Here is a 19592-nt window from a genome sequence, read left to right on the forward strand (position 1 = left end):
CTTAGTGAGATCAAACCTTATCAAAATCAGAGTGTAAATAAACCAAATAAACTTCATTTCTACAGAAAATAAACTTAATATATGTAAACTGAAATAACTAAAAATTTGTCTATAACATAAAATCATTTAAAAGTACAAACTCCCACTAAAACAAAATATCCTTAAATGACATTACACCCATATGAGCAATGTGATCTTATAAAACCTTAGGTGTAGTCTCTTAGTAAGCGAATCCGCAATCATAGAGCTTGTCCTAATATGCTTTATAGGCACCTAACCACTCCGAACTTTTATTTTAACAACCAGGAACTTAAAGTCTATGTGTTTTGACTTTGATGTACTCTTGTTGTTATTGGAATAAAAGACAGCAATTTGTTTTCACAATTTGCACCTTAGTGACAAAATATTGTATCTATATTCCATCAAAATCGGAGTTCTGTATACTTGATGATGTCTAATTGATTAGGCCTCCGATATGTAAGCATGTAATATTTTGTTCTTTGAAAATACCTTATAACCCTCTTGGATGCTATCCAATGGTCCAAACCAGGGTTGCTTAAAATATTTGCCTAACATCCCAATAGTGTACACAATATTCCAATGTATACAAACCTGAACATACATTAAACTTTCCACTGCCAAAATGTAAAAACTCTAATGCATTTTTGTAATCTCAAAATCATTCTTAGGGCATTGATTGAGGCTATACTTATTATTGACAAGCAGTATGTTATTAACATATAAAATCAAATATAGAACCTTACTCCCACTAAACTTATTGTATATATGATTATCAACAAAATTCATCTCTAAACCGAATGAGATAATCATTTGGTAAAATTTGTAATATTATTGACGAGAAGTTTGCTTAATCCCATAGATGAAGTTCTTTGCAAATCATTAACTTTGCATCATTAGACACAAAGCTTTCTAATTGCACCATATAAATATATGATCAATGTTACCATTGAGAAACCATTAACTTAATATTCATCTGACGTAGCTTAAGGTCAAAATGTTCCACTAAAGCCATTATAACCCTTTTTCCAGTGGACCTTTTTTAATGGAATTCATTCTTGAGGTTGTTGAGTTTGTTTTTCTGGAACAATTATCCCATCTTGAATAGGGAGTTGTTCAACGTTGTTTTATTGAGGTTCTAGATTCACTTCTTAATCAATGATAGGTATGAGAACCTGAACATTGCTAAAAATAAAAAAACTTATAACCTTTAAGGTAATTGGAGCCGCTAGTCTTAATATTTTTTTTCTTATAAACAAAACTTGATTCTTAAAGGAATTGATATAATAACATGAAAATTCGTCATATAAAAAAATCATAAATATTGCTAACATAATCAAACTTATATGTTTAGCCAAAACATAATAAAAAAATAATGATTAATTATCAATCACGTTTTAATAGCCAAGCATTAAATTATATCTTATAAGAATAATGTTCATATATGGGTAATAAATTGCTGGACCAAATCAATTGAAGTCAAAATCACATGTGTTAGGTCATTGTGAATTGAAAGACAGTAATTTACAAAAGACAATATCAAAAATTGAATGTAGAAATTACGTAGGTTTAGTCTACAGTAATTTCAATTTCAAAGGAAAAGTTAAATCTTCGGATTGAATCATAATTAAGCAAAACTTAAAAGAAATTTATCATGAATTTTAAAAATTCAACATGAAATATCATATCTATAAAATTTGAAAATCGAATCAATCAAAATTAATAGAGAATCAATTCATTCTCAATGATTCAACATGACGAGGCTCGGATGCCACTTGTTAAAATTATAAAATAAATCTGAAATAAAATTTAATAAACCAGGATCTATCATGTCAAATCATCAAGAATAAATCAAGAACAAAATTAGATGCAGAAGCGTACCTGAATCCATGAATTCTTTGAAATCTACGGATCTTAGGGATTTGATCTTCCAAATTAACACACAAAAAATTTAAAGAATAATTTACTCTCTCTTTCCTAAGGATAAGATATTAGAAAAGATATCTTGTTATGTAATTTAGGAACCATAACCCAAATATTTATAACCTTGGCATATTAGTTCTAATTCCTAATTAGCCCATCATGAATTAGAATTTGATTAGAACTCAATTACTAAAGTATCTACATATATTTGACCCATACTTTATTTAATAATTAAAGCCCAATAAAACTTTAATCAAATTAGACCACTTTTAATTTTTGCTAATCTATCATGATAGTAAATAATAATATGTAATTATCCTTATTATATATATAGTAACACCATCCACATTCAATATCCCCCGACAACAAATTCCTACATCTGATCCTTATCTTTCTATTTGAATATTTTTCAAAAAAAACTGTAACATCTTTGCTACACCTTCCACAACTAAACATACAACTAATGTATAGACAACCAATGGAAGAGTTTCTTTCGCTGTCATTATGCACCTCAAAATCACTTTTTTCGAAACTATTGAAGAATGGGCTCTTACAATTTTCCTGATTGATTTCCTTTCAATGTAACTGTGCTTCAAATACAATCACCCAAAACCATTAATGGGTCAATTCAAACCTACAATTCAAACACCATTGAATCGCAATCTTCCTTTCAAACACCAAATCTCAGTGTGTCATAGTCTACGCATTAGAACAACTCTCTCTCCCACTTACCATTAATAGTTGCAACATCCACAATTGATTAGTCATTTTGTATTTGTATACAATAACAACACCAAAAGCAAAAAAAATGAAACAACAACTACCATCATTTTCCCAAAAACAAAAAAGGAAACAACTTACAAAAAGTATAAATAGCCAAAACTCAACCTATACCTATTTAAACAAGGCCCAATTTATAAATAACTACAGCAACCCATTGGCTGGAACTTAAATGAAATGCTGTGTTCAATAAACAAACTTCATAACACTTGTCTCTTTCATCCACCGTACTTGTTTCTTCATCTTTTTCTTCTTCGTCGGCAACATTATTGCTTCGTTTTCATTTCACCGTCACCCACCATTTGTTCGCGGCCATCCATATCCCTTCACCCACGTCCATGGGAACTAACATCTTTCACATATTATAAAACATTCATCCTTGTAAGATTGTGAATATATCTAAGAGATCTAATTTCATTTTTAAATTTTTCTCACATTATCGTCTTTCTCCATTTCAATTAATTGAAAGGTTCAACACCATAAATTCCAACCGCAACATCCTTACCAACAACTTACGGGAATTTTGGCTAAACTGCACTATTTTTTTCACGGAAGACAAATCTTCTCTCTCTTTGTTAACCGAATTAACCAGTTCAAGTCACCAACACATATTTTCACTTAATGACGTGTCCTAATTCAACGGAGGAAATAATCGCTTTTTTTGTCTTGTAACAACGGTTGATTTAAGATGTATCCATTAGAAAAAAAAAATCTCACTTTAGTCGGCATCGCTTTTTTGCCAACAAAATAGTAATTCAATATGGTCCACATTCTTTCATGTTAAACATATATACGTTGACACCATTTTTTTGACAAAACGGAGTCAACTTGGGTTTTGAAAAATGAACACAAATGTGGGAGTCGCCACTAATCCTTTTTGATAAGGTGTGATCGGGTCACCTTGAAAAGTAGTTGTTTTTAATAAACGATTTGATTTTATTAAAACAACGATTTTGGTCCACGAAATTTAGAAAAATAGGTTCGGGAGTCGGTTATGCACGAGGAAGGATTAGGACCCTTGATACGCCCAAAATTGGTACCTAGTTGATTAGTTAAAGTCTTAATGTCAAAATTTGAAAACTTTAAAGAGATTCAAAATACGATCCTTTGTTAAAATGCTTGTATAAAATAAATTACATTTTAAGACCCTCTCATTTCAGAGAGAAAAAATGTCATACCCAATGAGTTAAGGCATATATTTCACCTCCTAAAGAATGACCCAATGTATACTCAAATTACATTTTTGTTTCTATTTTTTTTGCCCTATTTTGCTTTCTGTTGTTGAGTGTTTGTAGGTGCCCGTCGCGGCGGCAGAGTCAGGGGTAGGTGCGGATGGGACGTGACAAATGGCGGTGGCAGAGGGATGGGTATTGCGCCAGAAAACAAAGAGCCCTAGGTGCGTTGCACCTAGGGTTTGAAAATTTTGTTTTGCTGCTTGGTTTGTTTGGGTTGGGTTGGTCTAGTTTGTAATGGGCTAGTGGGTTAGGGTTATTGGGTTAGGTTTTGGTTGTAATTGGGTTTTTGGGCCCCGGGTAAATTTGGGCTTGTACAATATACATAGAGCTAAAACACTCACAACAAATACATAATGGAACACAAATATAATTTAAATGTGCATTTTAAGAATAAGAGAACAATAATCACAAGAAATAATTCAGTTTTCAAGTAAACTTATATAAAGCAACAAAGAGCTATTGAGTGAATATAAAGCATCAAGCAACAACCTTTTTATTGTAGTTTTCATGTAAGTACAACCACGCTATCCAATTACAAGCAATTATAAATTCGACCATCAAACATCAATAAACTTCACAAATTCCAACCTATTTATTTAAAACTTAAAAATCGAAAAAATCAAATTACAATGATAACAGTAGCTAACATTACAAGTAACAAGCTAAAGATCAAATTCTATTTTACACTTGAGTTTTCCTGCAAAAAGAAGGGGCATTTTTCAAATATTTTATCAGAATTGCTATAGCAACCATTCCCACCAACGTTGTAGAGAACGTGATGTTGCACAATTCCAGTGGATAATATATTTGCAATCAGACTTTGAGCATTCAAGAGCCAAATCTTCACAAAGCTTGCCACATTTATCCCATTTAGGGTAGTAATAAATCTTCTTCACAATGGTGAGTGGGTGTGGATGATCCTTATCTTCATAGATGCTTCCTAGTTTGAAGAATGGATATTGTCCAAGAACACAACCAACATGAACAGAAGTATCACATGCCGCACAATGATAAAACCAAAGGTTTGGATCTCGACTTTCTTCACAGATATCGCAATAATGACTTTCTGAATAACTGTTATCATCATGGTCAGTAAGTGAAAGAAGATGCACATCGCATTTATGATGAGCTGTAATTGGAAGTGAAAAACATCCACGATGTAGCACAAAATTGCAATCCTTACAACAAAATGCCGCCCATGTAGGAAGACTACAAGCATTGCACCGGCCTTTGTAGTCTCTATAGAAAAAGAGAGGGTGTTCATGTTTCAAACATGTTCGAGCACCAGGAGTAAAAGCAATCATACATCGGAGACATATCTTTGTCTCACATTTACAACATTCATAAGCAAAGGCATTAGACACGTGCCAACACATTCCACAACAAAAAGCTTTGTTTGAAATAAGGCTGAGAGGTTGCTGGCAAGGATGATGCCAAACATGCTTCACCTTAGGTAACTCAGCACAAACTTTATGAAGAAAAAACACACATTCTAAACAATAGTAAAATGGCTCCGAGATTGGTAACATACAACCGTTACAATTGTTTTCATACCCTCCAACGAAGGGACTTAACTTTAGATCATGTAGATGCTTGAAATGTTTTATTTTTGTAGCTTCCCCAGCGTCGTTCCTCTCAAATACACAAGTGGCGGACTCAACGGATTTATCCGACAAAATTTCCAAACCTCCATTTGATATCTCATATTCATTTTCAAGTGAAACTATAGAATATAAACTTTTTTCTTCTGTAACGCAACGTAGGTGGAATTTAATATTGCAATATGAACAAGAATAACTCCCGTGCTTTGGATTGACCTCATCATGACAAATACTGCAACTTGAACTTTTAAAATCATTTCGAAGGAAATATTTGTGAAAAATGCAATGATCATGCCACTTGCTTTTGATGATACGAGGCAATGAAGTGCACCTTTTATGGACCATAATGTTGCATGTACAACATATGTAGGCATTGTAAATTCCTTCGATACCACATGCATCGCAAATGTATGGCACTCGTCTCAAAAGTCTTGTGAATGTGTGTTGATGGCTTTCGTCTTCAATAGCAAGATCAAGAGGTGGTGATAAACATTCTATGTGAAATACAAGCTTACAAGATGAACAACCATAAACAAATCCTCTTTTCTGGGTTACTTTACATATCTTGCAAGAAAGTCGTTCACTATTAAATTGTAAAACAAGGGGATGTTGGCAGTGGCATATATTACTCAACTCGAGAGGAAGCTCAGCACATTTCTTATGTAAATTAAATCCACAATAAGGAGAAAAGTGTGTATAATTTGCTAATGGCTCCCAACACCCAAAGCACTTACGAACTTCTTCAAGTTCTTCATCATCATTTTTAGTGGAAACCAATGGATCTTGACAGACGAAGTGCTCAAGCTCCTTCAAGTTATTTTCAGCAATATTAAACGTAAACAAAGCACATATAATATGAAAGTCCAAGTCAGGGCAATGATAAAAGAACTTTTCACATGTTTTATCACAGAAATCGCAAATGTACGTTCCAAATGAATAGGGTGGCTTTTGCATAAGAACAAGAGGATGATCACGATGGAAAGGATGATTAATCTCCAAAGGTGCGGCGGCACATACCTTGTGAAGGTAAAACCCACAATACTCCGCACAGCTAAAACATGGAGAAGACACTTTCTCCCCACCCTTGGAGCAGTCAGCCACTCCACTTTGATTGTTGATCAGCTGCTCTTCATCCAACAGTAACAATGGATGGTGGTGCCGATAATTCTTTGACTCCTCCATTTCTCCTTCCTCTCTGTCTCTTTCCAAGTAGCAAAAGATTAAAATGAAACCCCAAAAGCAAAAACAAGGTAGGATAGCTTAATGGCGGCATCAGAGTAAGGATTCAAAGAAACTTGAAAGGGCCAGCTATATAGAATCAAGAAATTCAAGATCACTGATGCACCATCTTCTATTATTTATTTATTTTTATAATAATACACTAGCTGACTTGTGATTAAACCTTTTTTTTTAGTTCTCTAACCAAATCTTATCTTTGACTTTGACTGCATCCATGCAGGAAAGAGTAATAGATCTTTATCTCTATATTTATTTCAATTTCTAGATATTATCTCATATTTTCCAATTCAAATAATAATAACAATCGCAAATTGATAGAATAACAACGCTTTGATTTCATAAAAAAAGGTAATTGTCAAGCTTCCTCTCACCATTTACTTCTACAACAAGCAACAACGACAATAATATTATGTTGACTGTTTAAACTTAACTATAATAATTTTATTAAAATTGGAGTTGCATATATCATTACCAACGACAAATTAAATGGTTTAATTTCATGGATAAACTATAAAATTACTCACTCATTTAACTTTAATAAATTCTTTATGATCATTAATATTATCAATTAATTACATTATCGTCACTCACTCGTTAATTAGTTCCTATATTTTTTTTTATTTTTTAACTTTATATATTTATTTTTGGGTAAAATTGTGAATTCAATCTTTTCTTACTCATTAATATTTGATGATTCTTTGGATATAAAATCATCTCTTACTATTATTTTTAATGTCCTTTTAAGAAAAAATCATTATTTGGCATTTAGAATAATATACAATCAATTAAAGTAAATTAATCTGTAATAATTTCTTTATTCTAATAAGTAGAAGAAACTAACAAAGGCAAGGATTTACCTTGATTGGAATGCTAAAGGATTGGGGCGTCCTCCAACATTGCGTTACCTTGAAAATCAAATCAATAAATTATCGTTATAATTTTTTTAGTTCAATCAATTGATTACAAGTAAAATGGAGTAATAAAAATTTCAGCTCATGTCTAATCGACAGAGCTGCAAAAAACAGCAGTACAACCTACAAAGAAAAAACGCAAGGTGGTATGGGAGCTCTTTTCAAACAATCCATGTATTTTCAAATCTTAGAATGATTGTCTTGTCAATTAGAATAGTTAAATCCGTAATTGTTCAATTCATTCTAATACTAGTGATGAACTGCATAGCTTATTTATGTCATAGTTTTTGTTTATGTGGAGTGAATGTGTGATCTAACTTAAATGAAACCCGCTGAGGTGAGTTTTTTAGTTAGAAGTAGGTCTCTCTCATTCTTAATGCTGTCGTTAAGTTGAATATTGGGCGCTAAGCTAGAGGGTTATTTATCGATTAGAGAAATAATTTTAAATGACTCATCTCTTGATTACCAAATAGGCTAGGAGAGATTGGTTACCCGACACTGAGTTAGCAACTAGAACTAATTTACTAAAGGTGTTTAAAACACTTTTGGGCCGATAATCGAATTAAAAAATCGAACAGGGATTTACCTTTGACTAGAACTTTTTCTCATCGGTTTTTCCAAAACTTTTAATTTTTATTTTTTTTCCATTTAATTTTTCAATTTAAATTTAATTGTTTAATTTAATTTCAGTTTTCTATTTCATAAATAAATCCCTTTCTAATTTATTTTAATTGTTTTTGCTTGAAGAAATAAAATTATTATCAATATCTGTGGATACAATCCTATTTGTAGCTTCTATTAATTACTATTTCTCTCGACTACAGTTAATTGTTGGTTTATTACTGCTGGTTTGAGCTGTAGTGAAATTATGCACTAGCGTGGATGACCATTCTCTGCATTGCAATTTTGTTTCTGGTTTTCATATTCTACCATATAATATATAATTTGTACTGAACAAAATAAAACTAATCTTTCAATTTTTTCCAATCATTTATTTGCCCATTTGGAGCGGTAATCATTTTAGTGTTTTTGAATTTGAAATAGGTGCACAGAAGCTTAAAGGGTCAGGTTTTGAGACCATCAGAAGATCAAACGAAGAACCGAGGCAAAGCGTAGCTGAAAATGAAGAGTTTAGAGCCTTGGCACAACAATTTGACACCCCTGCCTCATCCACCGCCCCAGCACAAGAAAGGAGTTACCTACGTTGGCACCCCAACTTCGTATCGCCTCGTTTTGACTTGAAGTTCCACGTTTTGGTCGTGTTCTAAGAGCATTTTGGTCTTTTATGGGTTTTATGACCTAAATCAAGTTTCTGTAGCCAAATTTAGGTTGAAAAGATATTATAAACACTCTGATTGGTGAGGGAGTTAGGACTTTTGACCGTTTAGAGATTAAATAGCTTATTCATTTGATTTTATGGCTTGCTAAACTCTCATTTTTTTAGTTTAAGGCGTTAACTCTTCTTTATTCTTTGATATTCATGCATATTTTGTTTTAATTACAACTGCTTTGATTTTTTGAATCTCTATCCATATTTGATAGCTTAAAACAGTTGTCTTATCAATTAAAATAGTTAAATCCATAATTGTTCAATTCATTCAAATAGTAGTGACGAATTGAATAACTTTTTTATATTGTATTTTACGTTTATGTGTTGTGAATGTGTGATCTAACTTAAATGAACTTGGGGTGAGTTTGTTGGTTAGAAGTATAGGTCTCTCCTGTTCTTAATGTTGTTGTTAAGTTAAATCTTTGGCACTAAGTTACATGATTATTCATCAGTTAGGAAAATATTTCAAACGAGCTGTCTCTTAATTACCGAACAGGTAATAACAAATTGGTTGCCCGACGCTAAGTCAACAACTAGAACTAATTTACTAAAAGTGTTGAAGATACATTTGCGTTGATAATCGAATTCAAAAATCAAACAGAGATTTACCTTTGGTCAGAACTTTTTCTCATTGATTTTTTCAAAACTTTTAGTTTTTTTTTTTCAATTTAAGTTTAATTGTTAATTTAATTTTAATTTTCTATTTCATAAAAAAAAACTTTCTAATTTATTTTTATTGTTTTTATTTAAAGAAATAAAGTTATTATCGATATACGTAGATACGGCCCTACTTGTTACTTCTACAAATTACTCTTTTTTATTTTTATAGATCTCGACTACAATTAATTGATGGTTGATTACTGGTTTGAGCGGTTGTGAAATTATGTACTAGTGTGGATGACCTTTCTCTGCCTTGCAATTTTGTTTCGTATTCTTCCATATAATATATATTTTGTACTGAGCAAAATAAAACTAATCTTTCAATTTTTTTCCAATCATTTATTTGCCCATTTGGCACAGTAGTCATTTCAGTTTATTTATTTTCATATTAGAAATCAGGGTGTTTTTTTGGACTTCAAAAATCAAAATTCAGTTATTTTCATGTCATTGATACATAATTTTAGTAATTTTTTTTTAATCTAAAGTCTGAACTTTGAAACCGAACCTCGAACCATTAACCATTAACTATAAAGTTCGAGATTTAGGGTTCGGGGTTTGCGACTTAGGTTTAGAGTTCGAGATTTGGGTTCAATGTTCGAGGTTTGGGTTATGGGTTTGGGGTTCAAGATAAAAAAATTACAATAATTATTATGTGTCAATAACATAAAAAAATTACTGACATGTCATTAAATAATTAGAAAGGGATTACAAAATAATTTGTTATGACATGCAAATTATTTTGTTTGATACAAATTTTTTATTGCTTTAATATATGGTATGAAATTAATATTTTTTTTAATTTTTAATTTATTTTAGAGTTTACTATAGAAGAGGATTAACCAAATTTGCGTATATGACTATCTTAATAGGGTAATTTACCATAGGAAAGTTGGATATACATTTGAATGTATCATCAAATAGAAAAGAGGTTTATCCCATTCTCAGAGAAGAGGAGTAAGGAAATTACATACAAGATTGCGATATGAGAGAGTAAAAAAGAGATGCGAATATAGCCAAAACAATAGGTGTAGGGAATGGAATCCCAAAGTAGAAGCTGGCAGCTGGGATCCATGTTTATTGTCATTCTTGGTTAAGCTATTGCAGTGTTTGGGCCATAATCACTCCTTCCATTGATTACTGGTTTGAGCTGCTGTGAAATTGTGTGCATGATGATGACCTTTCTCGGCTTTGCATTTTTTGTCTTAATATTCTTCCCTATAATATATATTTTTTATGGTAAAAAAAAGAAAAAAAACTAATCCTTCAATTTTATTTGGAATTGTAGTAATTTCACTTTTACCTGTTGCAGAAGCAGCAATAGCTAGATTGACGAAGCCTGTTGAAGTTTTTCTTTTCAAAATTATTTGCGAAGGCAATAATAGGGTTAAGGTATGATGAAGCTTCATAAATTCTGTAATTGAGCTCCAATATCTTATTCTAATAATTTTTTAATCAATTTCTGCAATAAAATTTTAATATGCGAAATATATCATTAAAAGACAGGTTTGTGTTTTTTTGAAAGAGACGAGTCCTTGTTACTTTATCAAATACATAGAGCTGAAGCATCCACAACAAATACATAATCATACGTTAACCATAATTTGAATATGCAGCAAAAGAGATAAATAACTTCAGAACAAGTAAACTTATATAAACAAACAAAGAGCTATTACGAGAAGCATCAATCACATGTAAGTACAATCACACTGCCAAATTATAAGAAATTCTAAAATCAACAATCAAACACAAATGCAAACTATACAAGTTTCAGCTTAGATTATTACATGACATTTATTTAGAACATAAACAGTTGAAAAAATCAAATTATAATGACAACAACAACTAACATCACAAGTAACAAGGTAAAGATCAAACCCTGTTTTCCAATCTTGAGTTTTCCTGCAAATGAAGTGGCACGTTTCAAATATGATTACATCTGAATTGCTACATGCCCCACTTCCACCACTGCCGTAGAAAATAGGGTGCTACACAATCCCAGTGGACAATATATTTGCACTCCAACTTGGAGCATTCAAGAGCCACATCTTCTCAAGGCTTACCGCATTTATTACAATCAAGATAGTAATACTTCTTCTTCACAATGATGAGTGGATGTGGATGATTTGTTTCTTCATAGATGCTCCCGAGTTTGAGGAATGGATAGCTTCCAAGAACACAACCAACATGAGCAGAAGTATCACATGTTGTACAATGATAAAACCAACGATTTGGATCTCGACTTTCTTCGCAGATATCACAATGATGACTCTCTGAATAACTATTATCATCATTATCAGTGAGTGAAAGAAGGTGCTCATCGCATTTGTGACGAGCTGTAATTGGAAGTGAAAAACATCGAAGATCTAGCACAAAGTTACAGTCCTTACAACAAAATGCCCCATATCCCCTTGTTGTATCACCACAAGCATTGCACTGACCTTCGTAGTCTCTGTAGAAATAGAGTGGGTGAACATGTTTCAAACATGTTCGAGCACCAGGAGTAAGAACAATCACACATCGGAGACATTTATTTTCCTCACATCCAGAACATTCATAAGCAAAGGCATTAGATATGTGCCAACATTCTTGACACTCAAAAGCTTTGTCAGAAATAAGGGCAAGAGGCTCTTGGCAATGATGATGCCAAACATTCTTCATCTTAGTTAACTCGGCACACGCTTTATGAAGAAAAAAAACACATTCTGAACAGTAATAAAATGGATCCGAGATTGGCAACATACACCCGTTGCAACTATTTTCATATCCTCCAACAAAGGGACCTAACATTAGATTATGCATATGCTTGAAATGCTTTATTTTTGTAGCTTCTCCAGCATCGTTCCTCTCAATAACACTGATGGAACTTTCATGGGGCATCTCATCTTCATTTTCTACTATTTCATATGAATCTTTATCCTTCATTGCACACTTCACATGGAATATAACATCACACTTTGAACAATAGTAACTACCATGCTCTGTATTGACTTCATCATGGCATATTAGGCAATCCAAAACCCTAAAATCTTCTAGGTGATGGAAATATGTGTGAATAAGGGGATGGTCATGCCACTTACTTTTGATAATGCGAGGCAATGAAATGCAATTTTTATGGATTATAATGTTGCATGTACCACATGTATAGGAAACATGATTTCCTTCAGAGCCACACGCATCACAAGTGAATGGAACTTGTCTCAAAAACAAGGTGAATGGATGTTCATGATTTGTATTCTTAATAACTTGTAATGATGATTGTGATGCACATTCAATGTGAACAACAAACTTACAAGGAGAACAACCATACACAAATCCTCTTCGCCTGGGTACTTGGCATATCTTGCAAGAGAGTCGTTTGCTATTAAATTGTAGAACAAGAGGATGCTTGCGATGGTACACATGATTGAGTTTGAAAGGAAGCTCAGCGCATTTCTCATGTAAATTAATTCCACAATCAGGAGAAAAGTGTGTATACATTGCTAATGGTTCCCAACATCCAAAGCACTTACTAACATCTTTGAGTTTTTTATCACCATTTTCAGTGGAAATCAATGGATCATGAAGGGCAACATGCTCAAGCTCTTTCAAATTATTCTCAGCAATATTAAGTGTAAACAAAGCACATTTAATATGAAAGTCCAATTCACAACTAGAGCAGTGATAAACAGACTTGTCACCAAATTCATGGCAGAATGTGCAAAAGTACGCTCCAGATAAATGAGGTGACTTTTGCATAAGAAGAAGAGGATGGTTGAGATGAAAAGGGTGATGAAGCTCCAAAGGTGCCTCGGCACATACCTTGTGAAGATAAAACCCACAGAGCTCCGCACAGTAAAAACATGGAGCAGACACCTTCTCCCCACACCTGGAGCAATCAGTTACACCGCCTTGATTGTCGATCAGCTGCTCTTGATTCAACATAAGAAGCAGGGGATGTTGGTGCCCATTAAACAAGGTGAATGGATGTTCATAATTTGTACTCTTAATAACTTGTAATGGTGATTGCGATGCACATTCAATGTGAACAACAAACTTACAAGGAGAAAAACCATAAAAAAATCCACTTTCCGTACTTCGCCTTGTTACTCAACATATCTTGCAAGAGAGCCGTTGGCTATTAAATTGTAGAACAAGAGGATGCTTGGGATGGCACCCATGATTCAGTTTGAAAGGAAGCTCAGCGCATTTCTCATGTAAATTAAATCCACAGTCAGGAGAAAAGTGCGTATAATTTGTTAATGGTTCCTGGCACCCAAAGCACTTATTATCATCTTCAAGTTCTTCATCTTGAAGGGCAACATGCTCAAGCTCTTTCAAATTATTCTCAGCAATATTAAATGTAAACAAAGCACATTTAATATGAAAGTCAAAAGGGCAAGAGCAGTGATAAACAAACTCATTACCGCCTTTATCGCAAAAATTGCAAATGTACCGTCCAGATGAATAAGGTGCATTTTGCATAAGAAGAAGAGGATGATGAGGATGAAAAGGATGATTAAGCTCCAAAGGTGCCTCGGCACATACCTTGTGAGATAAAACCCACAGTGCTCCGCACAGCAAAAACATGGAGCAGACACCTTCTCCCCACACCTGGAGCAATCAGTTACACCACTTTGATGGTGGATCAGCTGGTCTTGATTCAACATAAGAAGCAGGGGATGTTGGTGGCCATAATTGTTAGACTCCTCCATTTCTCCTTCCCCAAGCAATATAAATAAAGGAAAAGCTCGACTCTGGGAGCAAAGTTTGAATGGGAAAATAAGATTACATGTGAAGAAAGATAATGATTCAGGAAATGGGAGAGCATTTGATATTTAGAGGCATAGGTCAACTCAATTAGATAGTCAATGCTTTTATTCAAGATTACACATGCCGTCCATGGTGGGTTGATTTGATATTTATGAGATTTATTTAAATCAATTTTGTTTACAGTTTCAGTCTTCAAATATTGTAGTGAACCAATAATGTCAAAAATATTAAATAATCACAACACAACAAGGACTTTTTTGATTAAATGGGAAGGCTAATAAAATCACTTTAAATCTCTCTTTACTATCTGAGATTTTTTTTTTCTGTAAGGATTGTTTTTGCCAAAAATATCAAACTGAAAAATTATTGGGAGTCACGTTTTATATCTAAAGTAATAAATACTTCATGATTTATTATCGTGCATATCTTAAATATATATAATACATTAAATGCATAAAAAAAAGCTAAAAAAAGGTTTTCCAATGCATTCAAAAATATTTATATTAAAAAATTACTATCATAAATATAATGGATTTAATTATTATTGGATTGGTAATTTAATATAAATATAATTATAATTATTTAATATATATAATTAATATAATATTTTTTAGAAATAAATCTTAAAACTATATATGAACTTTGACCTAATGTGTAATTATATATATGAACTTTAATTTGATGTAATTATACACGTGAAACTCTAATTGTGGTTCAAATGTAAACTTCAAACTTTAATTTTTGATTTAATCATGCACATTTAAAAAAATAAATAAATAAATTTATTTTTATATTAGATAAATATAATTATTTATGTATGCAATGTAACGACCCGATAGTCACGGGTATCAAAAAGTCAATTTTCGGGTCTTCGTTTTCGGAAAACGGATCCGTAAATATTTAATAAAAATATTTACGAAGTTAGTTGTGTGGTTAATTAGATTTTGATTAGGTGAATTTGCTTAATTTAAGAGTAATTAGGTGTAAGGACTAGATTACATATAGGGAGAAAGTTAAATTATAGATTAAAGAAAAGTGAATAGACTAAATAAGCAATTAAACCTCAAATTAACAAGTGTGTAGTATTGGTAATGAAATGTGTAACATTTAAATACAAACATTTATAATTATTATTACTTACTTATTATTTAAGTAAATATTATTATATTATTATATTATATTGTTATAATAATTAAAACATAAAATAAATGAAAGAAAAAGAATAGAAAAAAAAGATCAAAGTAGAACGAAATAGAGAAGAAAAAGAGAATGAAAAAGGAGAAAAAAAAATTAGGGTTTTCAAGGGTTTAAAGCTTAATTGGTAAGTCAATTTAGTCTATTTTCTTGTAATTTTTATGTTTTTAGAATCCTAGTATTAAATACTACTTAACCTATGTTGAAATTTAAGAAAATATTGAATTTTTAGATGTTTTTCATGTTGAATAATTTAAGTATTTGGGATTAAATTGATAGAATTTTAAGTTAGAAATGAAAAAGGGATTGAATTGTAAAATAAATTATAAGTTTTGAGTATTAGGGACTAAATTGTAAAAAATTAAAAATTTAAGTATTTGAGTGAAATTAGAGAGTTGAATTTAGTCTAACGTGGAAATTGAATGAAAATATGGAATTAGTTTTGAAGAAATAAAGTTAGTCTCGATTTAGGGACTAAATTGGAATTTAGACAAAATTTGAATAAAAATTGAAATATTCAATGTGAAATTATATTGTATTGATGAATTTTAATTGTTTTAATTTCCGTAGCTAACGCTGTACCGGAAACTTCGACTAAGAAAGGAAAAGATAAAGTCGACGAGGAGTAGCTCAGAAATTCTGGTTTGTATTTCTATAATCCGATTAATTATTAATTGTTGTATTTTGATTTAAATGTTTATGGTAAGTAAATAAGGTAAGTGTTAGCATTTTTTATATTGAATTGAATGTATGTGAAATTGTGATTTATGTGATAATTGAGTATTAGATAATTGTGGCATTAGAAAAGTGAATTGAAACCCTATTAACTGTATCGGACTGAGTCAGATATAAATGGCATGCCATAAGATTGGAAGAGTTCAGGGATACTTCGACTTCGAGTCGATGAGACAGTAGGTGTCAAATTATTACTTCGGATAAATTCGATGAGGTACTGGGTACCAATTTACTTCGGCATGGCCGATGAGACACTGGGTGTCAACTTATTGTTTCGAATTATCCGATGAGGCACTGGGTGTGTTTTGGTTGGATCCATGTATCTGTCCAAGTCCGTGTCAGGTTAATAGGGGTTATTGAATAAAATTGTAACAACCCTATACTTGATCTAATCTACTGACCCAGTATAAGGCTATTACATTTGGAGCTAAAATGGTTATAGCTAGATATTGTTTAATTAAAACATTTATACATAGCATTTTAACATACCAACCATATTTGAAACATACATATAGTTTTACTAATTCATTTCATATATATACCAAAATGCGTAAAGTACCTAAAAATAGATAGAAGTTCAAGAGCTTACATTTTAGTTCCTAACACATGGAAGCATAACTGACTGTCTATGTACATGCCATTTTAATTCAAAATATGGTACCTACTTTTGAAGCTATTGAGGATGTGATGAGATGAGAGATCTTTTATCCTGACTTTATCTCTTCGAGTCAAACTATACCTACGCGTTAAAATTAAACGCGTTAAGCCGGTGAAGGCTTAGTAAGCACTACAAGAATAAAAAGATAAATAAATCTAAACAAAATATTTCAAACTCATTCTGTTATTACATATTTACGTACGTATAAGCTTCATAAAACTTACCTTAGCATATTAATGATTCGCTTTTATCCACAAATCATAATCTTAGCCCAAAGTAGATTTTTATAGAACACACCGGATATACGGAACAAATACAGAGGTGCATTATTATGCACTAATGAACAGAGAGCACTAAAGTGCTATACAGAGAGCACAGATGTGCTAAACAGAGAGCACTGACGTGCTAATAATCAGAGAGCACCAACGTGCTAATAATCAGAGAGCGCGCTAAAGTTCCTTAATGGCATGCCACTAATATCCTGGTAGTTCTAAATTCCATCTACTTGGGCATTAAAACTAAATCTCATTCATTTAAATACTTTATAGAATTATTTCAACAAAAAGATTTCTCATTTCTCCATCATTACAATTTAGTGCACATTTCACAATTCACAATTATCACACCATTTTCACATATATATACTTTTGTCACAACATTTACTTAATGTTCAAACAATATACCTCCTTACATTTTCCATCTATAATTTTCTTTACAAATTTCATAGTTCCATAATCTTTTATTTTACTTTATTTTATTTTATTTCTAAATAATTCTAAACTATAATATAGGCATTTAAAATAAATAATTTCTACAAAAAAATAATCTTGTAGTACTTACAACAAAAAGGTTGAGATGATGTCTTCCTTCACTCCTTAGCCTTCTCTTTTCCTTTTTCTTCAATTAGGTCCTTTCCTTTCTTTTCTTTCTCTTCAATTTCATATAAAACACATAACATTTATATATTAGAAAAACAATCAAATAACTTACCTATATTATTTAATAAAAATAAACATATATGATATAATAATTTCATAATTTCTTACCTTAGCTAATATTTCAATTTAATTCATAACTAAAATTATTTCTATTTCTATCACAATCTATACCTTATTTTTACTTAAATTCTACTTACAACTTGACTTAACTCTCAAATTTTCACTAATAACCCTTAATTTCGAATTTCTTACAATTTTACATTAAACTTATAACTTATTTCTCAATTTAATCCTTTTCCCAATCCTAGTTTTAATTTCCTTCAATTCAATCTCTAATTCATCCACTAATTCAATATAAACTACATAAAAAAATTTCTACTAACTTTCAAAATTTCAACATATACCTAATAGTATTTTGATCTAGAATCATAAAAACTCGAAAATTTCAAGAAAAAGACTTAATTTGACTTACCAATTTGAAATTGAACCTTAAAAACCCTAATTTTCTTCTTTACTTTTTCTTTCTTTCTTTCTCCCCTGTTTCTCCCCTGTTCCGTTTCAAATTCTATTCTGTTTCTTTCTTTTCATTTCATTTCTTTTGTTTTATATATAATAATAATATAATATAACAACTTACTTATTAATTAAATAACATAATATATAATATATATTTTAAATTAAGAAAATATCTTAGATATTTCATTCATTATGCCGCCTCAATTTTTGAAAAAGGCATAATTGCCTATTTGGTCCTTTTAACTTTCTTTAATTTATAATTAAACTTTCACACTTATCTCAATCTAATCCCTTTTTCCTAATTTCTTCCAATTACATCAAATTCTCCTAGTCAAAACATGATTAGACACACAACTAACTTCGTAAATATTTATAATAAATATTTACGAATCTGATTTAAAGGAACGAAGTCCCGAAAATGCATTTTTTTATTTAATCTATTTAAATAAATTTTACCATATAATCAATAAAATTTTATTATCAAAATTTTCATGCAACCTTCCTATCATAATATAGACCATACCACAATATTAAAATAAATTTTCTTTCTAGCTCGGTTTTGTGGTTACGAAACCACTATTCCGATTTACTGAAAATGGGTCATTACAAAAATAGTGTTATGATTGATATTGAGTGGTGATTTGAAATATGGTTAGAGAATATGAATGAATAATATTGTTGTTCAAATGATTGTGTTCATATTGTGAAAAGCTATCTCGGGTGGCAAATGATTAAAAATTGAATGTGTTATAAATACCTTATTTATGAATTGTATAATTCTATGACTATAGTTATTGTTTGTTATATTATTTTACTTTTAAGCATTTAGATTATAGAAATACCACTGAGTTTATACTCAGTGTATGGTTTATTTTCAGTGCGCAAGTTAGGTTAAAGTCAGATACATCAACTCTATGTAAAGTTAGCTTTCCTAAATGGTTTTCTTGAAGAAGAGATTTATGTCGAACAGCTTAAAAGTTTCAAAGTTGTTGGTGAAGAGGACAAAGTGGACAAACTGAAAAAGGCCTTGTATGGCTTGAAACAAACACCAAAAGCCTGGTATGACAGAATCGATAGCTACCTAGCTAGCTTGGGGTTCGAGAGA

General features: G+C 31.4%; 3 protein-coding genes across 3 annotated transcripts; all 3 read right to left on the reverse strand.

The window, feature by feature from the left end:
• Window positions 1–4696: 4696 nt before the first annotated feature.
• LOC107940497 (uncharacterized) lies at window positions 4697–6739 on the reverse strand. Its single transcript, XM_016873931.1, has one exon. It carries the CDS (start codon window positions 6737–6739, stop codon window positions 4697–4699), a length of 2043 nt encoding a protein of 680 aa, XP_016729420.1.
• A 4598-nt stretch (window positions 6740–11337) lies between these two features.
• Window positions 11338–14509, reverse strand: LOC121214412 (uncharacterized). The gene is made up of 2 exons (XM_041088006.1): window positions 14222–14509; window positions 11338–13942 (listed from the first exon to the last, which is right to left on the reverse strand). Exon 2 carries the CDS (start codon window positions 13616–13618, stop codon window positions 11747–11749), a length of 1872 nt encoding a protein of 623 aa, XP_040943940.1. The 5' UTR covers window positions 13619–13942; window positions 14222–14509; the 3' UTR covers window positions 11338–11746.
• Window positions 13784–14388, reverse strand: LOC107940498 (uncharacterized). The gene is made up of 2 exons (XM_041089398.1): window positions 14275–14388; window positions 13784–14221 (listed from the first exon to the last, which is right to left on the reverse strand). The coding sequence occupies exons 1-2, from the start codon at window positions 14386–14388 to the stop codon at window positions 13784–13786; spliced, it is 552 nt and encodes a 183-aa protein (XP_040945332.1).
• Window positions 14510–19592: the final 5083 nt, after the last annotated feature.

Source organism: Gossypium hirsutum, chromosome D02, assembly GCF_007990345.1.
Source record: "Gossypium hirsutum isolate 1008001.06 chromosome D02, Gossypium_hirsutum_v2.1, whole genome shotgun sequence".
Taxonomy (NCBI): domain Eukaryota; kingdom Viridiplantae; phylum Streptophyta; class Magnoliopsida; order Malvales; family Malvaceae; genus Gossypium; species Gossypium hirsutum.

What these genes read in the sequence shown, in the direction of transcription:
- LOC121214412 (XM_041088006.1), bottom strand. Translation starts at nt 13,618, where the DNA reads ATGTTGAATCAAGAGCAGCTGATCGACAATCAAGGCGGTGTAACTGAT.
- LOC107940498 (XM_041089398.1), bottom strand. Translation starts at nt 14,388, where the DNA reads ATGGAGGAGTCTAACAATTATGGCCACCAACATCCCCTGCTTCTTATG. An exon ending in GCTCCAGGTGTGGGGAGAAG is followed by an intron (nt 14,222 to 14,274) that starts GTGTCTGCTCCA and finishes TTATCTCACAAG; the next exon opens with GTATGTGCCGAGGCACCTTT.
- LOC107940497 (XM_016873931.1), bottom strand. Translation starts at nt 6,739, where the DNA reads ATGGAGGAGTCAAAGAATTATCGGCACCACCATCCATTGTTACTGTTG.